This window comes from Arvicola amphibius, chromosome 8, assembly GCF_903992535.2.
Source record: "Arvicola amphibius chromosome 8, mArvAmp1.2, whole genome shotgun sequence".
NCBI lineage: Eukaryota > Metazoa > Chordata > Mammalia > Rodentia > Cricetidae > Arvicola > Arvicola amphibius.
This window is the reverse complement of record NC_052054.1, coordinates 17,720,818-17,743,402: the sequence shown is the minus strand read 5'-3', so window position 1 is coordinate 17,743,402 and position 22,585 is coordinate 17,720,818. Positions and strand designations below refer to the sequence as shown.

The 22,585-nt window shown below is 45.2% G+C and overlaps 1 protein-coding gene across 1 annotated transcript in view; it reads left to right on the top strand.

The window, feature by feature from the left end:
- Ust (uronyl 2-sulfotransferase) overlaps nt 1-22,585 on the top strand; it is a 274,167-nt gene that overhangs the window by 160,685 nt on the left and 90,897 nt on the right. Inside the window, exons 3-4 of the mRNA XM_038339559.1 lie at nt 2,704-2,859; nt 16,277-16,356. Coding sequence (XP_038195487.1) covers nt 2,704-2,859; nt 16,277-16,356 — 236 coding nt within the window. The remainder of the gene's footprint in view (nt 1-2,703; nt 2,860-16,276; nt 16,357-22,585) is intronic.

The following is a 22,585-nucleotide window of genomic DNA, read 5'->3' as shown; positions in this document are numbered from 1 at the left end:
GGCTGTTTCTAAATTCATCCCTGTAGGCTATTTCAAGACATTACCTTAATCTGTAGGACAGAGGTTATGTTTTGAGTGTGTTTGTCTGTGGCTTTTGTGCGGTGCTCTGTCATCCTCCTTTGGGCTTTTCTTACAACCTTCCATCATGAGAAGATACTGAATGAAAGGAACTTCGGACTGTTGTCATCAATTAGTGCACAGTTCTCATCATTCAAGATGGAAATGAGGACTCGATTGGGGGTACAAATATTTAACAAAGCTTTGTATAATGCTTCTGTAGTCGATCCAGGTCATTATCACTGGGTGGTTAGGAAAGAAATACAAGTCAGAGAAAGCCTTATTTGGAAAAGGTGAAGTTATAAATATCTCTGCAGATGATGTCGTCTTATATGTAGAACTCCCCGAGTAAAGATGGAGGGAAGCATTAGTTTTCTTAGTATTTGCTACATTCATTAATGAGTTAGCAAGATGCCACAGGATTCAAGATCAATATGCAAAAATCAGTTATGTTCCTGGTAATGGACCATCCAAAAATAAAATTAAGGAAATAATTCCACCCATAAAGAATCAAAAAGAGTGAGTGAGACTATAGAGGGTTCCCACTGAACATTATAAGATAGCAGTGAAAGAAATTAAAGATGAAATGAGTAGAAAAGCAATGTATGTTCATCAATAGAAGACAATGTTGTTAGGATAGCGATCGTCTCCCAACTGTTAAATGGAATTTCTATTAAAATTTCAATTACCTGGAGTTTTTTTTTTAAAAAAAAAAAAAAAAAGATTATAAAATTCCTTTGGACATTCCCTCTGGAAATTTACGGGACCCAGAATGACTGAAATCTGTTCTTGTGCAATCAGGGAATGGACTCACCTGTCCTAATTTCAAAACTTCTTTCAAAGTTATCCTAATGAGGACTGTTAGGTTTTGCCCAGGATGGACACAGATTGACAGCACAGAAGGCTGATAGATGAAGAAAGAGCAAGCCGTTCACTAAACGTTGCTGGGACCATCTGAAGGCCACCTGCAAATGTACAACACTAGGCCTGATGTGACACAAAGAATGATCTTAGAATGGATCAAAGGTTCAAATTGTTAGGACTGGAGTGTAAAACTCTGAGAAGAAAATAGGTCCACACCGTATGGATTGTCTTAGATCTCAGAGCACAAATAGCCAAAATAAAATTGGCTCCAACCAAAGTGTAAAACTTTTAGACTTCTCAAGAACCTGTTATGAAAGCAAAAAGACAGCCCTGAGAATAAGAAAAAAAAAAACATTTTCAGCTCATTTCTCTATAAACAAAGAAATGAATATAATGCCCTATAAATGCATCAATAAAGCTCAACTTGACAATGTAAAAACTTTAAAAATACATTTCCACAAAGAAAATAGAAAGTGACCACACACACACACACACACACACACACACACACACACACACACTCACACACACACTCACACACAAAGATGGTCAACCTTATTAGTCACTAGGGAAATATAACTTAAAACCACAATGGGCTATCACTTCACACCCACTGGGATGTTTATAATAAAGAATAAAAACACAAAAACAGGCAGTGACCGAGGTTGGCAAGGATGTGGGGGAGTTGGAAGGCTCATGTTCCTGATGGGAATATAGAGCAGCGCAGCTGTATTGAAAACAGTTTGGCATGAAACACTAGATGCTGAGCTGTCGTAGGTCCGGAAGCCCCACTTCTAGGTATGCATATAGGGGAATATGAAACTCGTCCACACAAAATCAGGTACGCACCTCCTCACAGCCATGTTACTATGGGAACATGAACCATGTGTACATCAGCTGAGGTACCAGAACCCAGTTTGTTCGTGCAAGGCAGTGGTGCCCAGCCATGTAAGGGGATGGAGTATTGAGTCATTCACTCTACAGCGCCGCAGATGCTGGAAAATGTTCTGACATGATTTCTCCAGAACACGCCGGGAATCCCATGAGACAGAACGTATGGAAACTGTTCCAGGAGGTTGGGATAATGTGGGAGGGAACGTGAAACGATGGCTAGCAGGAATGAGGGTCTGATGCTGGTGATGACAATTCCCTGATCTTGATGGTGGTGATGCTCTTATAATGGGGATCTACTAAAAAGAAATTCCTTAAATTGTCCTGCTTATAAGTTTAATTTTTTATGATATATGAGTTCTACATCATTTTTGCTGTGGTTGTGTGAGACAAGGTCTCAGTATGTAGCTCTTGCTGTCCTGGAACTCGCTCTGTAGACCAGGCTGGCCAGGAATGCACAGAGATCCAACTGCCTCTGCATCCCAAGTGCTGGAATTAAAGGCGTGTGCCACCACACACAGTCTCTACATCAGTCTTTAATGTCACTGTCTTCTTTGATTAAGCTGGTCTGATAAAGCATTCCTTGCCAAAAACAAAACCAAATTTTTTTTTTTTACTAAAGCGCGTACTCCAGTGCCATGCTTTTGAGGCCAGCTCGGGATCAGTCCTTATAGACTCCATGAAACTTGATCAGTTTCAAGTCTGATGGACTGCGGGCGGGTCAGCTCTCTTTTGAAAATATGATGAGGGGCTCCGTGTGCACAGTATCGCCTTGCTTCTGCTCTTCCGTCCGCTTGACATCCCGCATTCCGTGTTGTCACGTAGAGGGGAGGACTTGCATTTTCACCCACGCACCCACGGTTCACGCCGCTCCTCTTGCTCTCCTTCCAGGTCCTTCCTTTCCCCAGCCAGGTGGTCTACAACAGAGTCGGCAAGTGTGGCAGCCGCACCGTGGTCTTGCTCCTGAGAATCTTGTCAGAGAAGCACGGGTTCAATTTGGTCACATCAGACATTCACAACAGAACCAGGCTGACTAAAAATGAACAAGTAAGTTCACGTCCCCATTGTTAAATCACGCCATTTGTGGGCGCCTTACGGGATATCCTTCGTGACAAAGGTTCAATTGCATGCTGTATTTTTCTCAGGGTGTAGAAGGAAATTTAAGGTAGGATTTGTGTAGGAAATCTGAGACCTAAGAAGTTTTCGTGTTTACTTCTGTCAGGTCTGATGGACTGTGTACATTAGCCATGGGCTATTTTGCTAAGATACATTAACAAGATGGATAATCTCAAAATTTTGAAACCACTGAGTTAGATAAATATTACTAACACCTTTGGAGTCCAATGAAAAATTTTTCTTTTAGCATTCCCTCCTTTGCATTTCCTCGTCTATATCCTAAGTCTTCACGGCAAAGAGCTTTCCTTCTTATGCAGGAAATATGGTTGACTGACACAGAGCAGAGGTCTCATAAAAAACTCAGAAGATCCTGGCTTCCAAAGCTGCATTTGTTATATCCAGTGGGAGCAAAACCAATCTCCTCTGCAGGGTCTCTTTTTGCGCCAGAATCGCTACATAGAGAAACAGATATGCCTGGGGCAGGATGAGGTACTGTTGGCTGCTGGGAAGTTCTGAAGGCTTGTCCTGCTTAAAAAACCCCTGGAGAGATAAGGACAGCTGTCTCTATGGAGCTGCTGGTATAGGAAACTTGGGTGCTGTAGTCTCAGTGATCTTTCAGCAAGATAAAGTTTGATGTCAGCCTGGTTATCAGTTGCTCTTGTGATAAAATGTCCCAACAAAAGCAATTTAAAAGGGGGAAGGGGGTGTAGCTGGAGAGATGGCTCAGAGGCACTGGCTGCTCTTCTAGAGGTTCTGAGTTCAAGTCTCAGCAACCACATGGTGGCTCCCAACCATCTATAATGAGATCTGGCGCCCTCTTCTGGCCAGCAGGAATACATGCAGGCCAGACACTGTATCCATAATAAATAAAAGGGGAAAGGGTGGTTTGTTTTTTTGCTTTTTTTTTTTTTTTTTTTTTTGCTTGCACTTATTTTGGCCTAGACTTCCATAGTGGATAGTCACATCATCACAGGGAAGGCACGATGGCAGGGGCATGAGGCCGGCCATCTAGAAGTGAAGAGTAAAAACAGGAAGTGGGGCCAGGCTATGCAACTTCAAATCCATTCCCAGTGACATAGTTCCTCAAGGAAGACTCCTCCTCCTAAGGTTCCACCGCTTTCCAAACAGCACCACCAGCTGGAGACCAAGTGTTCAAACACATGCGACCAGGGGGGACATTTCACATTCAAATCACAACCTGGCGTCAAAACAAAAATTGCTTCTATCGTTTTAGAAACTTGCATTACCCTGTAAGTGGTACTTACTGTCAAGTTGAGATCATCATATTGAAACATCAGAGTGCATCCGTTCCTCAGACATCATCTTTCCCTTGGAGGCCCATGGGACCTCTAGACAGAGGGGTGCCATTTCCAGTTTAAAATAACTCAAAAGGCTGTTTTAAGGGCCTATAACAAATTCTCTGTAGAAAAAAAAAATAAAATGTTTAGGCTGGGGCAGTGGCTCAGTGAGGAAAGTGTTTGCCCCTGAACCGGCACAAACACAAAAGGCTGAATAAGCATTCAATGTCTGCAACCCCTACGCTGTGTGTGCCGAGACAGGTGGCTCCCTGGAGCTAGCTGGTCACCCCGTGGGCATCCCGTGTTGGCAGTCTAGAGGGCTCTAGGTTTACTGAACTCTCAAGAAATAGGGCGGGGGTGGGTAGATGGCTCAGTGGGCGAGAGCATTTGCTTCTGCCTGAGTTTGAATCCCTCAAACTTCTGTAAAAGTCAGCAAGCATTACAGATACTTGTAATGCTAAAAAGGGACAAAATGTGACAAAATGGGGAGCAGAGACAAGAGAATTCTCCACAGCATGAGGGCCAGCTAGCTTGGCATATGCAGCCAAAAGGAAGAAAGGGAGGGAGGGCGGGCAGGCGAGCGGGAGGGAGGGAAAAAGGGAGGGAGAAAGGAAGGGAGAAGAAAGAAGGAGGGAGAAAAGGAAAAACTAGCAGAGACTCCATCTCAAAATAAGGTGTAACATGAGAACCAACTCTTGAGGGTGCCCTTTGACCTCCACAGTTGTCCTCTGACCTTCACATGTGCTGTGTCACGTGTGTGCACACACCTGCATTCACACACACAAATGTGCATACACAAACACAGTTTTTTTCAAATAATAAGGTAGAGATTGACAGAGAGAGACTGAAGTTGAACCCCCTGGCCTCCATAAGCATGTTCGTACACATGCAAATACAACACGAACACCCATGCACATGTACACACTAAGCACAAAGAAAGAAAAGTGTGTGTGGCATTTAAAGCCATGAAGCTGGGTTTGGTGGCACATACCTCAAATCCCAGCGTTAGGGAGGCAAGGGTCAGCCCGTCTCTATGGATTGCAGGCCTGCCAGAGCTACATGGTGACACCCTGTCAGGAGAGAGAGAGAGAGATGGGGGGCGGGTATCATGGTTTCTACATAAACTGTTTTAAACTGCTTAATAGTTATGGAATTTCCTTTTTCCCCTTACTTTGGCTGATTAGGATCTTTTTACTACCCTGAAGAAAATGACTATAAATACATAGCCTGTGTTTTTACAATTTTATTATGATCATTAAACTTTACCTTTCTTTTGTATCCAAGTCGTAGGGCCTGCTTATCAGATTAGACTTAAATGTTCCTATGTGTGCATGCCATGCAGAATTCCCAGCCATCTTGTTAGATTCAGTTTCTAGGTCCAGGTGCTCACTGGTGAAGGCGTGCAGACAGCCCAGAGAACACAGAAACACAGAGAGGGGACTGAAGGACCAGACCCTGGAATGTTCGGGACATCCCGGGGGGAAGAACACAAAAGTCTGATGTTGAGTGCACTATGCGAGTCTGAGTAGATAAACCCACTTTGTTCCCTGTTTTAAATATCAGAAATGAAAGTGCAGCTATAGCCATGAATGGAATAATTTAAATAAAAAGGCAGCAAAACTATGTGTCCAGTGGGTAGGTGGTGAGGTCGAGGGAGGACTAACAACATCGTCATCCTTCCCCTCTGAAGGGGAAGCTCTCATCTGTCTGGAATGGTTGGCTTGTCAGGAAGCCAGGGAACAGGCGAGACAATCTTTTTAGGTTCTTTCCACCACCATGGTTCTGTGATATATTTATATGACTTCTAGCATATTCCATGTATTGTGGTCCTGATTCCTGCGGTCAGTGTGGCCTAGGCTGCATCTCATCACTTATTGCAGATTCCTATTAAATTATAAGATGAGTGTTTTTAAAAAAAGTAACTAAAGCAAAGGTAAAGACTTGGAAGGAAAAACAGATACACGAGTCTGTAAGGATAAAGATGAAGGTGGTACCCACGGCGTCCCTGGAGCCAGCTTACCTGGCTCCTGCACGCGAAAGAATGGCCAAGAAGCAGAATGACAAAGGCCAGAGCTGGTCTAGCTGCGTGATGTTCCGAGAGACTTGCCCTTGTTCCGTATGATCCCTTTTACCAAAGTTTGAAAGTACAGACGACAGCAGAGAAAGAAATATTATTTTAACTTAACATATTCAGGAAATAATTTGTGGTATTAATAACTTCTCTTCTTGGTAATTTATTAAAGGGAAAAGGGCAGTGTGATTTAGGAGACTAGTTAAAATTTCATAGTCATTGGCTCTTGCCCTTAGAGTAGCACTCTGAAAACCGTTCCCATGGAAACACTGTTGTCTCTCAATAATGAAAATAATTGTTTTGCTTCAGGTAGTGTAGGAGTTAAACAGTTTCTTGTGTGCTTGGGCCAGGATTCTTTTTACATTTTTTTCCCATGAGAAAACGTGTTCCATGATTCAAACTGCTGATTTACAAATGAACTTCAAAACTGCATCCATTTATAGACCGGAGATTACCTATGTTGTTTCATTCCCCCACAAGGCATGTCCATGGACCAGGATCAAATGAACACGTAGTTATCCTCATGCACACACATGTGCAAGCACACATCTGCACATTCACAGGTAAGGGTTGAAACTTTCTGGCCTAAGGGATTATTAAGCAAGAAAGGAGCATGGAGACACCAAATGTTGGGACGCCTGTAAAAGCCCCACTACGTCTGCTCTCCTAGAAATAGACACACCTTTGAAATTTGTGCTTTGAATAATCTCTTCTCCACAGAAGAGCTTGCAACCGCTGCTGGCCAAGTGTTGGACTTTTGCATTGTCTAACACAAACTCATGAAGACACTGTTTCATCTATAGCCTTGATATAGAGTTCAGTTAGGGGGCGTGGTTTATAGGATCTCTCGCAAAGCGCAGGTTTCTCTCTAGTACGAGTGAAGGCAAGGAGTGACAGCCAAGAATATTCAGAGCCTGCTTGCTCATCCCAAAGTGACTTCAGTGCTGTGCTCTCAACACAGCAAAGGTCAGAGCGCCACAAGCCTCCCACAGAGAGTGGGGACTGCACTAATTCTAGTTTGAGGAAGGCAAAATTTGTTCTCTGATCCTCAAAGACTGGCAAAAGCAAAGAAAGTTGCTGTTCATTTTTCTGTTGGCGACCCCAAGGGCATATCAAACAAACAAGAAGCGGTGCCTATATGTGAATTGTTTTCCCTGATGATGTCATTTAACCATTTGGGACCAAAAATGTACCAATGAGTCAGTGTCATTCCCTGTTTTCGGGGTGAGAAACTGAGATAATTTGTCACCTTACAGAAATAATTACACTGAACCAAGTGTGATGGGTGGAGCGGACCTGGGCTCTTCTAAATCCCAAGGTGCTCCCATAATGCAACGGTTGATCTCCAGTAGAGCTTTTGGAAGCCTACAATCCCAGTGCCCTTTTGCTGTAGATTCTGGGAAGGAGTCCAGAAAATTCCTTTTCCAAAAATAGAAAAATTAAGTGGCACAGGCAGGTTTTCTATGATGCAGTAGCCAGGCTGAGGAAGCCCTGTCAACAGTCCCCATGTCGGCATGTCCCCAAAACGTGTGCCCCATGACTCCAGTGCCTCCCATCCGTGAAGAAAGGAAAGAGCGTGGCTCATAATCCAGGGAGTCCTCTGTGCCTTAACATTTAGGAGATTCCCAGTGATTGTTCATATTTTAAAGGTTGACAGTCTTAAGATGTATACTGTATGTGTGTGCGTCCGCATGTTCACATGTGTGCGGGCACACTTTTGTGCATGTGCTGATGACCGTGAGTGTGTGTGTGTTCACATAAATGTGCCCATGTGTAAGCATGTGCCGGTGACCGTGTTGGGGGGGAGAACTTGACATTGGCGCTCTTCCTCCACCAGTCTTCACTCTGTTTGCTGTGGGGGAGTTTCTCTCTTAACCCAGAGCTTCCCAGTTCTCCAGCTTGCCCTGGGAATCCCGTGTCTGCACCTCCTGAGGCCTGGGATTACAGATAGGTTATCAGGCCTGCCCCATTTATGAAGGCCAGGGATCTAAATTCTAGTCCTCACACTTAAGACACCAAGCATATTTCTTTCTTTCTATCTATCTATCTATCTATCTATCTATCTATCTATCTACCTACCTACCTATCCCTACATATATACATGCATATATGCATACATCTATGCACATATATTTTAGACATCAAATTTCAGCTAGATTTTCCCAGTCTTAAGTTTATCGGGGAATTTTTATGTGTGCTGCACATCCTTTGGATACCACAGAATTTATCCATCATAACTTGGGAAGCGCTGACCTAGTCTACATCTTTCCATCCATCATGGCAGGAAAGGTTAGCATTTCACCATAAACCTCACACCAGCTCTGTCTCTGTGCAATAGCCACGCAAATAACACAAGCCTTGCAAACCATTCAGAGGGTGGGGGAGAAGGCAGTCCTGTGCCCGTGGGCCTCAGACCTCATTGGCCTTTCAGTATGGAGCAGCGCGACATGCTGTAATTGGACACGTGTCATGCCTCCCTGTCCCTTGCTTTCCCCCTCCTCAACGTCTATGTCTGAGATCGGACCATAAAGCAATGAGACTTAAAACAGTGGTAATAACCATGGTCCTTCAGGGAAGTCCTCAAAGCCACAGAAATGCCTCTGGGCTTCCCCAGTGCTTGGTCCTTGGTTTGATCATCTGATTCTTCCTGCGCTTATTCACTTAGTTTAATGAATGTTTATTGAGGATCCGCTGCTAATGGTGGGCACTGGGCCCCATACACAATGCTTGTTGTTCCAGCCACTGACTTCTGATCTTTGAAGCAATTTCATTATGGAAGTTTTGGCACTCTGCTTTTTAGGGGGAAATAAGTGTGTGCAAGAAAAACATGAATCTAAAGGAATGTGGAATCATTATAGGTAGTAACAAGTTTGGACCAAATCCTGGCTAAGTTTGAATGGTGTGTGTAAGAGCTGGAATCCTATTCAGTAGTTAGAGGGGAACCATTCGAAAGAGTTCTTGTGCCAGCTGTGAGAGTCTTCTGGGGAGCGTTCTCACCCTCTTTATCCCCTCATCTTACTGCAGAAGTCGAGAAGTAGGTTTGTAAGGAAGTGCCCAGGTGTGTGTGTGTGTCACTTCCTGGGATGACCATATCCCAAACTCCAGTGAAGACTCACTGCATGAAATGCACGTGCTAAAGACCCCCTTTATTGTCGCAAATCCTCCAAGTGTTTATAAAGGCTTTAAGTTTTGTTTGTTTGTTTGTCTTGAAGCAAGATCTCCTTGTGATGCAGTCCAGGCTGGCTTTGAACTCCTGACCCTCCTGTCTCCAAGTAGCTGGGAGTACAACACGTTTGTAATAACACTGCATCCGATGTGTTCTCGTCTGCTTGTCTCCTTCTGCATGTTATTCCAGGGATCTTCCCCTAGAAATATTTGGGGAAAGCCTTTCAGAAAAATCCTCAAGGCTTCCTGCCTTTCCAAGAAGACAGGCAGTGTCTGTTGTCTCGAGAGTCCTGCTCCAAGCTGACTCTGGAATCAGAGCAAAGACAAGCTCAGTCAGCCTATGGAGATGGCTCCACATTGTCATAGGGTCCTTAGACAAAAGCAGAGTCCTCTAATGCAGACCTGAAGAAAATAAAAGACAAAGGAGAAAAGCCATATGACCCGTTAGAAAGAAAGAAAGAAAGAAAGAAAGGAAGGAAGGAAGGAAGGAAGGAAGGAAGGAAGGAAGGAAGGAAGGAAGGAAGGAAGGAAGAAAGAAAGAAAAAAGTTTCTCTTCTCCTTAGGATACTATCCATTAATTTTCTCTACTTCAGACCCAGACTCTTTGCCATGCTCGTGTTATTGCTCCCCCTGGTGGACTTCTTCCTCACTGCAGGCCTGTGCTTCCTTGGTTATTGTAGCCCTGAGCTAAGGGAAGAAAGAGGACTGTGTTTGGGGTCTTCCTGTACTCCAAGAATAGGGCAGGTAACAAGAGCCCTTCAGTCATCCTTTCCAGCCTCTAAGGAACAAGGACTTGTAGTTCCCCCTCTGGGCTGTTTGCTTTGAAGTGCTAATTAGCACTCATCCTTTCTTGTATTTAAGATGTGTTGCAAAATTGCAGGGCATCTAGTAGTTGACCAGTGATACAAGAGTTCAGACCAAAGCAGGGTTGGATATCCTTCCTACTGACAAGCTAGCAAGAGTCTCCTGAAGGCTGTAGGAGAGAGGCATCTTCAGAGCTGCAGAAGAAAGTCTGCGCTCTTCCACCTGCCCTGAGCAGGGAAGCAAACCACTGGACACTTCCCTAGCCTCTCCTCTGTGTAGTACATGTGTTGGATTTTTGTCTCTTTCTTCCTTTTTAAACCTTGGTTCCATTTCAGTCCACCAATGTAGGTAGGCTTTTCTTCCTTTACATGCATTTAATGGCATACTTACCCTTTTTCTAAGTATTAGAAATCTACTCTTGTTCTTGTTCGTTGATACTGTTTTTCCAATCAGGAAACTTTAGAAAATATTCTTTCTATTCTCTGTCCTTTCTCTCTCTTTCTCTTTCTCCATCCCTCTCTTCTCTCCACTCTCCTTTCTCCCCTCCATGTGTGTATGTGTGTGTGTGTGTGTGCGTGTGTGTCTTTGTGTGTGTCTGTGTGTGTAGAAAAGACAAGGCCACATGCAGGCTGGCCATGCTCTCCGCCACTGAGCCCACACTCAGACCCTTAATCCTTACGTTTCTTAGTGGGTTTTGTCTGCACTTGTTCAGCGCATCCTACGAAAGCCAAAAGGTTTGTTTTCTCCAGTCCCTCTTCATTCTCCAGAACTGTTGTGCCAACTAATCCCTGTTTCCATTTGGGAAAGTTCATGTCTAGATAATTAACTGGGAGGCTTGAACTATCACTCAGCACTGAAGAACAGGACTAAGGATTGAATTCTGGCATCACCTTTTGGGTCATGGCGACTTTACAAAATCTGTGGACTCTGGGGCTGAGGAGATGTCACAGTGACGAGGAGTATGTGCTGCTCTCATAGAGAAGCCATGTTCAGTTCCTAGAATCCATGTTAAATGGCTCGTAACTGTAACTACCGTTCAGGGCATCTGAAGCCTCTGTACATGCATAACCCACACACATACATGCCATTCATAATAAATAAATCTATGTTCCCTGTCTGTTCTCCAATTCCTAAACTTCAAAGAATGGACAATAATATTTAGCTCTTCAAGTATTAAATGATAGCCGGTATATAATGAACTCCTCGGTGTGGTATGTGATAAACACTATCCCCAACACTCAGAAAAAGATGGCTTTTCTAGGCATTGTTACATCTCGGATATTATGAGGGGAATGCTGACAGTGAGCCTTATATAAGATACTAACCATACCAGTCTGTTTCAGGGAGAGCTGGATCCATTGCCTGGGTGATAGACAATTGTCTTCAGCTACTGATGGCTTTCTTGATACCAAGCGAGCATTTCTAACGGGGTGTTATTTGTCCCATAAGCCCTGCTGGGACATAAACTCCCTGCAGACACCTGGTGGTGACTTAGGGAACAAATAAGCCTGGCCCCAGCCCTCCTGGAACTTAGTCTAAGTCAAAACACAGTCTAAGCTAGTGGGTCATCAAACGGGGTATCCCAAAAGGAGAGCTCATCAAAGGCAGACCCATCACCCCTCTATCTGCAGCCAAATTTGTCCCTCCTCCAGGGACAAATCACCGCAGATGGGTACCAGTGTGCTCATTGTCCTAGCTGAGGATCTAGGAGAGATGGTGTCTGGTCTCCTTTACCTGGCTTTCTATGGCCAGATCGCCACTGAGCTCCTCGCTTCCATCTTCTTCATCCTTCTCACTGCTAAAAGCTCCCAGACCTCTTGCTTCAACATCTGCTGTGAGTCACGTTAGAACACAGTTTGCACAACCCAACACCAGAGCTTCCTCTAATTCCTCAGCACCTGCTGCCGCCCTAGCCACCACTGCCACTCCCAGCTTCCTAACCCAGCTTCCTGCCCAGCTCTTCTGGGCTGGGCCGGATCTCGGGGCACTGAGCCCTGGCCTCTGATCTTCATTCTTCTTCACATCTTCCACCCATACCTCAGAAATGAAGTTAATTAAAGCGAATCTTTTCTGACGTCAAATCCCACAGAGTCACCCTCAGGATCCCTCATGTGATCGTGCTTTCCAGCTGTTCTCTGCTCACCTGCTTTTTTGCTTGCCCCACCCCGGTTGTTCTAAAGTCCTCTCTGACACGATGGTAAAACACTTTGACCAAAAGCAACTTAGGGCTTAAAGCTTATTTGACTTATGCATCCAGGTTCATCATTAAGGAAAATCAGGGTAGGAGCCTGAAATAGAAACCTGGGGGACCAGAGCGCAGGATCACCCACCGGCCTGCTCAAAACAGGCTTATGCTTAGCTAGTTTTCTCATATACTTCAGGACTGCCTAAGGATGGCGGTGTTGTGGCAATTAGTAACACAGATGTGCTAAATATGACCTAGGTGTTCCTCTCAGAGGACTCTAGGCGGGGTCAAGCTGACAGTTAAGTCTAGTGACAAGACCCAACGTCTGGTACAGAGAATTGGTTGTAACAGCTTCTGAAACTCAGTGTTTGCCATCTGTGTTTGTTTCTTACCCTCGCTTCGCACCACATCCACAATGACCCCTTCATACTGTGAATCCGTGCACACCACAGAGGACACCCCTAAGGAGAAGTGCCCATCTGCATTTGCGGGTAGGCTGGACACAGCACCCGTGTGCCTTCCACACATGGTCTATCTCTGAATCTCACGTTCCCTCAGTTTATCTCACCTCCAACACTCTGAACTTCTTGAGAGAGAGGACCCAATATTTTTCTTTTAGCCACACGCTAAATGGTATGTGGCCTGAGATTGAAATCATGGATGTTAAAGAAAAGCAGGGTCCAGGAAGTGGGATTCAGAAAGTCGGCCTGGAAGAGAGGGATATTTTAGCTGGGAGGAATGAAGGGAGGAAGGGAAGACTTGAAAATGCTGGGGAACACACACACACACACACACACACACACACACACACACACGTATCCTAGAAGGAGGAAGCGTGTTCCTAAGCTTCGTCCTGGTCAGGCTTTGGTATGGATATGGAAGGAATAGGGAGGGGTCTGGCTTGATGGGATATCGAGAGCACTGTAGTCCCAGGATGCATCAGGGTGGCCAGAGGGGAAGCTGGATGAGACTGAAGAGTGTGTTTCTGGGTCTGGTGGGCCTAGCAGCACCACTGGAACATTTTTTACTCTTTCCACCCACTGTGCTTGTGTTCTTATCTCCTGTACAAGAGAGGAGGCCATGACTGTTGAGTGGGCACATGCGGTGGATTCAGGAAGAAGCCGTAAGTGGCCCTGTATGCGCCAGGAACAGCAGGGGTGTAGTCTTTGGTGACGTCAGATAGTGCCATTGCTGCTGCTATGCTACCAGGGCAAGGACGATCAAGGCTTCCAGTGACCTCAGGAGGACTGGGAACTGGGCAGCAGGAGTTCAGAAGGTCACACTTGTCACTAGAAATGAGTCAAGTGTTAGCATTCGTGAAGGTCAAATGGTACTTGGACAAGAAGTGTTCGGCCTGTGCATATGATGTAAGTGATTTTACATCTGGGCACAATGACAAAACACGTAAGGGCAGAATGCCCTCTGCCCTCTCTCCCCTAATGCGACAAGCGTGGGCGCTGGCATCTTGAGTGTGTTGAAGGGTAAGTCTAGAAAGAGGTCTACACTGTCATGCTAATCCGTGTTTCCTTGAGAAACAGACAGCTCTGTGACTGTGGCACTGTTCTCAGGAATCTAGCTGTTACCTCTGTCTTCAGAGGCAACAGACTGACATGTGTTCCGAGGGCGTGCTGGCGTGTCGAATAGGGGACAGAGTCGGTGTCTTCCAGTTTGCTTCTTCAGGGCTACCGGGGCCATTCTTATAGGACGTTTATGCATCCAGAAAACTCTCTGAATTAAAATACTCTAGAGATAAAAGCATAAATTGTCTTTATCTTAAACACACAGATTGGGTGGGGACTGAAGAGTTGGCTCAGCAGCTAAGAGCACTGGCTGCTCTTCCAGAGGACCTGGGATCAATTCCCAGCACCCACATGGCAGCTCACAACTGTCTGAAACTCCAATTCCAGGTGATCTGATATCCCCACACAGACATACATGCAGGCAAACAATAGTGCACATAAAATAAAGTAAAATTTAAAACACATAGACAAGAGTTCTTTTTCTAAGCAGTTATCCTCTGAGGCAAATTAGAAATGCTTTTATGCTTATGCCTATAAATGGTCAATCCATCACAGCTCAGAATTAACCATGTGCCCAAGCAGGAAGCTAGACTCCAGAAGCAAGGGCGTGCAGCAAGGGCTTAGAAGGGAAACTGGAGAAAAACAGGGTCCAATTTCCTTTGTACCAAAACCCAAGGAGGGTCCAGGTCATTATTCACCATGATCTCCCCAGAGTCTCCAACTAACAGAGATCCCAGATTTAGAAGCTGGGTCATTTAACTATTAAATTCAACTTTATTTTTCTAATTATTAATTAACATAATAATTTCTCCAATTATTATTAGTTAGTACTTATAATAATTTGTCCTATTATTATGAGTTAGTGGGTTTAGACTGATCATCTGATCTATAAAGGATCATGTGCTTGATGCTCCTTTATAGATAATAAATTCTTCACACGAATAATGATCAAGCATATGCACTTGGGGCAGCCCCTGGTTAGACCCTGGGAGCAGGACAGCCCAGGGCTTGTTATGTTCGAGAAGGTGTTGAGTCTAAATTTACTCTTGTCATTGCTACGGTGCTTAAGATGTGGATGGCCATTTTTCTTTCTAGTCTTCAGCTTTCTCTGGTTCATAGAATCTGCAATACTGCATCTCTGACATCCATCTACAGGAGCAGTCTTCAAAATGCACTTTTTAAAAGAAAAATATCACCATGTCCATTTTGGTGGGGCCAACTGGAAATTCTAGAGAAAGAATTCAGATGTAAGGGAGGCTTAAGAATGCCTGGAATTTCTAGCTCATTTCACTAAACGTTTTCTGTATCGTGACAGGTCCTAGGAAACCATAAAAGTCAGTTTAGACTAACATGAAATGCGTTTTGCCTTACTGATAACCTCAAATAAATAATTCACATGACCACCCACCAAAGGATTCCACGACTTCCAGAGGCCTTTGAGTTCCCAGTGAAATACATCCCTTATACATTTGTATAATCAGTGAGAGAAATAATAAGAGGTGCTTATTTTATTACCACTGAAAATGCTACAATACTAGCTTGGAATATTTCTGTAAGCTCAGTCGTGTCCCAGAAATATAAGAAGATGATTAACTCCTTTTCCTGGTCGACTTTAAATGGGGCGATTAAAGTACTCCCTCCCCCACCCCCCGGCATTTCATTCAGTACTGTGAAATGTCCGCTTCTCCAGGTGAAATTCCTCAGTCTGGGGCTGAGAAGATGGCTCAGTGAGGAGAAATACTGACTGCACGGGTGAGGACCTGAGTTCGAGGGCCCAGACCCCACGTCAAAGCCGTCTATATGGACCAGCACCTGTGAATCCCAAGGATCCTGTGACAAAACGGGAGGTGGAGGCAGGAGAATTCTTAGCACTCACAACCATATACAGCTTGGCATACATAGAGGGAAAATGGCCAAGAAACCCTTTCTTAAACAGGGCGGAAGATAAGGAATCACACCCAAGCTTGTACTCTTAACATGTTCTCTCTCTCTCTCTCTCTCTCTCTCTCTCTCTCTCTCTCTCTCTCTCTCTCTCTCTCTCTCTCTCTCTCTCATCCAAACCAATTGCATAGTTTTTCTAGCAATAATCAACTGAATTGGTTACACGGCTGTCAGTCTGGGGAGAAAGCTGATTTATCCAGGAAAGAACCTTGTGAGAGAGTTCTCGCTTTGCACCAAGTTCGGCTGTTTGGTCCTGGCCCAGAAGAAATAAGTGGGGCTGGAAGGAGGAGGCCAGAGAACCTTTAGTTTAATGTGGCTTGGACGTTAGTTCCTGCACATGCTAACCCTGCCTTTCTTTTCATAGATGGAGCTGATTAAGAACATCAGCACTGCCGAACAGCCCTATTTATTCACGAGACACGTTCACTTCCTCAACTTCTCAAGGTGAGTCGCTCTCTAGCTTTGTGGTCATTTCCTGTCTTCTGAATCTTTATGCTCTGTCTAAGGAGCAAACAACGGCCTCACGGTGAACCTGGATTGACAGCCCAGAGCCTTCACCCTTGAAAGACAAAGGCGTGGTCAATCTAGTTAGCTTTGCTACAGAGAAACCAAAGCTTGAAACATTTCTTCCTAGAGAGCCATCTGAAGTATTCTAAAAACATGGAATTATTTTTGATGAGAAGGACATCCAATGGCATAGTATTTTAACAGGGGGAAAGAGATGATTTTGTTATTGAAACAAAGAGACGAGAAATGATAATTTTGACATCCATTTCCTGCAGTGTGATCCTGCTTAGAACTCTAGGGATAACACAACAGTAGGGTAATAAATGTCTCTTCTTCTCCAAAGAGCCCGTGCCAACCCCTACCTAACTTATTTTGTTTTGAACCTAAACATCTCAAGTCTTGCATGTTTGACAATGGTGAGATACTTTTGATCTGTTTGTTTGTTTTTTCTTTGACTTCTGTACCCTTTTATAATAAGAGTGTAGATTTTCAAATTCAAATTTGGGGCCTTCTTTTGATTAAACTGAGTCTTCAAGTTCTGTGTGTCCTTCCTCTCAGCGGTCCATGGACACTCACTACAGTGTTATTGTTCCTTACACTGGTGGCCCTTAGGTTCCTGCTGTGCCTACCAGCTCTGCCATGTCCTCACCGTTGACATCTGTCAGCCAATAGCTCACTGGGTCTAGAGACAGTCCTTCGACAAGCCTAGGGCTCCCGAGACCTCAGCCACCTGTCTAACATCATCGTCTGAACCTTAGGATAACAATTCCATCAATGGATCCAAAGAACTTACCAGGGTGCTTCATGCACACGCAGTGGGTGCCAGTTGCCAGTTGGTGCTGACCCAACTGCCGCTGTGGGCTGGCACCTCAGGAGGCTGTCTGTGGAGAAGCTCTGCTGCCCAGCCTGATACCTGATAACCCACTGGGCTTGGTGCAGGTTTTAGCCTTCAAAGGACTCTCTTCTGCCCAGGAGGTCCAGGGCCAATTAAGTATAAGGGAGGAATGAGATTCGGCAAAGGTACATTACTAAGCAAAGGAGTTCCCACATTCTATTTCCAAGTGAGATTCTCAGGCCTGAAGTTCCCCAGGACTTCTTGACAAGACAGAGTTGTATGGGACAAGAAATAGAACCTTCAAAAGGGTCAACGGTAACAGGGCCAGGTGCTGGCCCACCTCGCTGTTTTTCAACATGGCTCATTGCTGGGTTAGCTAGCGTGTGCACCCTGCTTCTTCCCTCCAGAAGCCATGCCATTAGTCATAATGAGGCCACTGGGATTCGTTAGATGTTCTGGGCCCTGTGTTTGATGGTTTGTATAGAGAGAACCTTGTCTGGTTAGGGCTGTTCTAGTGACTTCCTTCTGTGCCACCCTTGACACCTTCAAACTTCAGTCATTAACTCCCCTTTCTTTCCAGGTTAGATCTTTGCATCCAAGCTGCAATACAACAAATCTTAATAATGATCTCAGGCTAGTTCAAAACTCTAATGAGAAGCCAAAACTGGTATCTTAATTGGATCAGCAGCACCCAGCATGCTGACTGTATTTTATCTGAGCCTCTACCATCAAATACAGGAGTGGAATCCTGATTGCTTTAATTGCAGATGAAAAAAAAGCCTTTTAGAAGATACCACATCTGCAGGAAACGGTGGAGCCCTGACTGTCAGGACCCCTAAGCCATACAGCTCACCTTCCTACTGCCCAGGATGAGGGCAAGCCATGTGGCCTTTTGGGGAAGGTTATTTCCTCAACTTTAGAAAAGGGGCAGTTCCTTGCCCCTCCCACCTGGTACGGATGGTTGGACCATGAGGAAATGCTCTCTGAGAGAGGGATGTTACAGGAACTCATGGCGGCTCTTAGTGCATCTCTATGGCAGTCCTGGAGCTGCTTGGTCCACAGTGATCCTCCAGCAGGAACAGACAGATGCACAGACAGGCTGTCTCCTCTCTCCCCTCTGCTCATCTCAGAACACATTGGTGAAGCCTCCTCGCTCAGCCTTCTCTGTGCCATGATAGCTGGGACTTCGCCAGTGAACTCTGAATGTGCCCCTTGTCTTTGGAATCCTTGAAGTGTTCTTCTGCTGCAGATGTGTGTAGTCAAGAGTGATGGATAAAGGGAGAGAAGCCTCAGGGCTTCCCCTAGGGGAGATGGATGGCAACCCTGGTTGTGCTGAGGTATGAGAGACCAGCCAGCTCTAGAGCAGTGAGAGACAAGAACATTCCCTGTCCAGGAGCAGCAGGAGGGAAAGCAGACCAAAGAGCTGGGGGAATGCACTAAGCTCAGACTAGAGGAGGGACCTGGCTGGAGACAAAATCGCTGTGCATGCCTGCTGAGGTGGCCTCAGTGGGAGCATCATCCCCTCTGTTCTTCTCTTCCGATAGTCCAGGTCCAGGACCTTAGCTCTAAGATGTGCAGAAACATGAGGAGAATTACAAGATGATCATGAATCCTTGACAGGATCGCTGTTAAATTCATAGAACCAGGGGATTAAGAATGAGTTTGCCTTCTTTTTCAGGGGCGTGTCTTTCTTCAGTCTAACTAGCAAACTGACTCCACAGAGACAGTCCCCACAGAAAAACACCAGGAGTAAGGAGAACAGCTGAGCTGGGACTTATTAGAGACCTTGCAATCTGGGCTCTGTTTTGAATTCTAAGCATAAATACTACTGAACTGCTCTAGAGAAAGCTGCCCTACAACCAGCAAACGCTGCTGGTGTGAGAAGCCAGACGAAGAGGCCAGGCTAGAGTGCTGTCCTTTGTTGATATTTCTGAACTTTTATGCATCGTTAACTTGTAGCAATGTCCTTGTTCCTGAACAGACTGTCAGAATCAGGCTGGACCCAGCCCTGCCCCCAACCCAGTCCCTTTCGCTCACATATGTATTCACAATATGCATCCTGCAAGTCTTGAAGGACCTCTGTTCATAGCGGGTTCTTGTTTTGTTTTCTTTTCTCCATTTATCTTTCTCCATTGAGAATGGCATTCCTATCTGACATGTAGTCAAGAGCAGCAATGTAAACGCTGTCCCATGAGCTCTTGGCTGTTGGCTAGTGAGCTGACTTCCTGTACCCGTGGCCTTAACTCCTAGGTCTTTGTTCATTTTTCCTCCCAGTCCAAAGGAACTCTTTGGCTGTTTGCAGTCCTGTTCATCCCACCAATAGGTGTTTCTGCAGTCACTCCGGAGCCGGCTTCCTGCCAGAGCCCTGCCAGCTCAGCAGAGAGCTCAGGTTTGGCCTGGATTTGCACGGTTTTTCCTAGGGTGTTCTTTGATACCTATTTTGAACTCCTTGGAAATTTGGGCCAGACAAATGTTTATTCCTCTGGATGAAGGGAGAACTGACTCCAAAGCATCGTGGCCTAGAAGGTGCGGCTCTGTGTTGGGATGTCGAAGATGGGCCTTTCGTGTTTGTGTTGTAGCTTTGTATGATTTTCACTGATTATTGAAGTAACTTTAGGACATATGTGTGTGTATATAGATGTACACATATCCATATATATCACATACGTACATATATACACGTGTGTGTATGTATAGATATATACATATACATGCATGCAGATGTATATGTCTGTGTGTATAGATATATACATAATTCACACACACACACACACACACACACACACACATATATATATATATTTAAATCTCAACTCTTTAACACCAGCAGCCTCTCTGGAGCATGTCTTAGATCGCATTCTAGAATGACAGCGAGACACTCAGTCCTGCTTGTCTTGACCTTTCCCGCCCTTTGTTGTTTGTCTTCTGAGCTTCTGTGGGGACCAGAGGATAATATTCTGTCCCGGTCTAGAGCCTCTCACACCCTCAGTTGCATTCTCCTAGCTGTGGAAACTTTCTAAAATCCATTAGAACTTGAGGACGCTGAAGCTGTCAAGTAAACCATAGGGGCTCTCATGCTACAAATGCCAAACCATCTTCTCTTAATCTTTTCGTTTTGGTTTTAGTTTTTTGAGAAAGGGATTCCATGTGTAGCCCTGGGCATCCTGCAAGTAGCTTTGTAGACCAGGCTGGCCTTGAACTCACAGATTCACTTGCCTCTGCCTCCCAAATTCTGGGATTAAAGGCCTGCGCCACTACCACTTGGCTCCCTTAACCCTTCTTATTCCTCCTTTTTATCCAGGGTTCTCCCTGACACCCCCAACTGTTGTTCCTACTTCTGTTTCCACAGATCACGTAGTAGCCCCAATGCCAACACCGACTTGTGAAAGAAAGAAAGGAGAACAAAGGAACACAGGGGCTCAGCCTCCAGGGCGGCTGTGTGATGCCAGCTGAGGCATTTGACACTTTCTCAAGTGAAGTCTGAATTACTATGGGAACAGAGCCTGAAGCCAGCTGCCCTTGAAGGCATCCTTTTCAACAGAGCACAATGCACTGAGTTCCCATCTCTTTTCTAGATGTTGGCTTTGCTCTTATCCTCACAAGCAGCGGGATCCCTTTTGATCGGCTCCCTTTAAAAATGATCCAGAAGCTTCAGTCTTCGAAAATAAAAATTTAAAAATGGATGCAGGATGTTTAACACTGTCTTCACCTACTTACCCAGACCTAGAAGTTGAAGTTCAAGGGGGAGAGCGTTGTTGTGAGCTCTCCCTATTGGTGTCTGCTGAATTTGTCCTCCTCTATACGGAAGAGGCCTCTGTGGCCATGAATGCATTCACAATGGTAGCCCATCAAGGACACACTTAGTTTGAGTTTTCCCTCAGTTTACCTCATAAATTTCTTTTTCTTGCTTTCTTTCTTTCTTTCCTTCTTGTTGTTTTTTCCTTATCATTTTATCTTCCTCTATTAGCAGGAACTCTGATGTCATCGGCCCAGTCATTCCTTGTCTTTCCTTCAGGCCATTGTCATCGGCTTCCCACAGCAAGTGTTGGCTCCGCTTCTCTCCCCTCAATGCAAGCCAGAGAGCAAAGTCAGCTGGCATGCGCAGCCAGCCTTGACATCTTCATGCCTGGATCTTCCTGTCTAGTGAGATTGTGTGTTTTGGTTGATATGGTTGAGATGTTCTGCTGGTTGGCCTTGGTGATTGTTCCTTACACAAAGGTGGTTAGAGCACTGGGGTCTGAATACTGGCTGTGCATTCTTCATCTTCCTGTTCAGTGGATTATTGCTGTAGTTTCTGTTTGTCGTCAATATGAGCCATTTGTTAAGAGCTTGTGCGTGTGTCTGCACGCGTGTGTGCACACATATGCACATCCATGCGTGTTTGTGTGTGTGATGACAACCTTGGACATCATTTCTCAGATGCCTTTTGTTTGGGACAGGGACTCTCTGCCCATAAGCTCCAGGGTCCTCCTTTCTCTATCTCTCCTGTCACCATTGTTGGCATTACGAGCACATGCCACCATGCCTAGCTTTCTACATAGGGACCAAATTCAGCTCCTCTTGGAAAGCAAGTGCTTTACTGGCTTAGCTGTGTCCCTGGTCTTTAGTGCCTTCTTATTGAGTATCTTTAAAAATACAAATATGCTGGGCTCTGCCGTGTATGAATTAATGCACAAAAACTTATCGGTGGCTCGTTATATCTACTTTGCTCTAGCAGTGCAACCCTTATGCTGACAGAATTGAACAGCCAGGAAGCATGCATGAAGGCATTCGTTTCTGTATTTAGTTACCATCTGTGTTGAGGGCCTACTGTGTGCTGTCCACTACTAGATGACATAGTCTATGGCCATAGGAGGCACACAGTCTGTGAGAGACAGACATGTCAACACAGTAGGAAAGCCAGAGTTCAGGGATGGAGCACACTGGGGTTAGGTGCTAACGGAATATAAAACCTGGTGCACCTGAAGCCCAAGCAGGATCGAGAGAGTTCAAGGCAGCCTTAGAGCTGTGTGAGACCCTCACTCCAAAAACCAACGGAACAGTGGCTGAAGTTATGTGGTTTCGACTCGGGCTGGGTTTTGAGTGGTGAGCGGAGGCCTCTAGCAAGAGAGGTGGGAACTGGCTCCTGTCCAGCCATTCTATTTGAGTGTTTTCTGTCCCTTGGCAGAATGCCAAGCACTTTCATCAGATGGGGGCTGCAGGTTTTCTCTGGAGGTCACTAGAACCTCATCACAGGGCGATGGGTTCTCTCCTAAGGTCACTAGAAAGTGTCTCTGCCCAGAGCCTGAGGTCTTGCCATAGTCCTCTCTGGGGTCACTTCCTTGAAGCAGT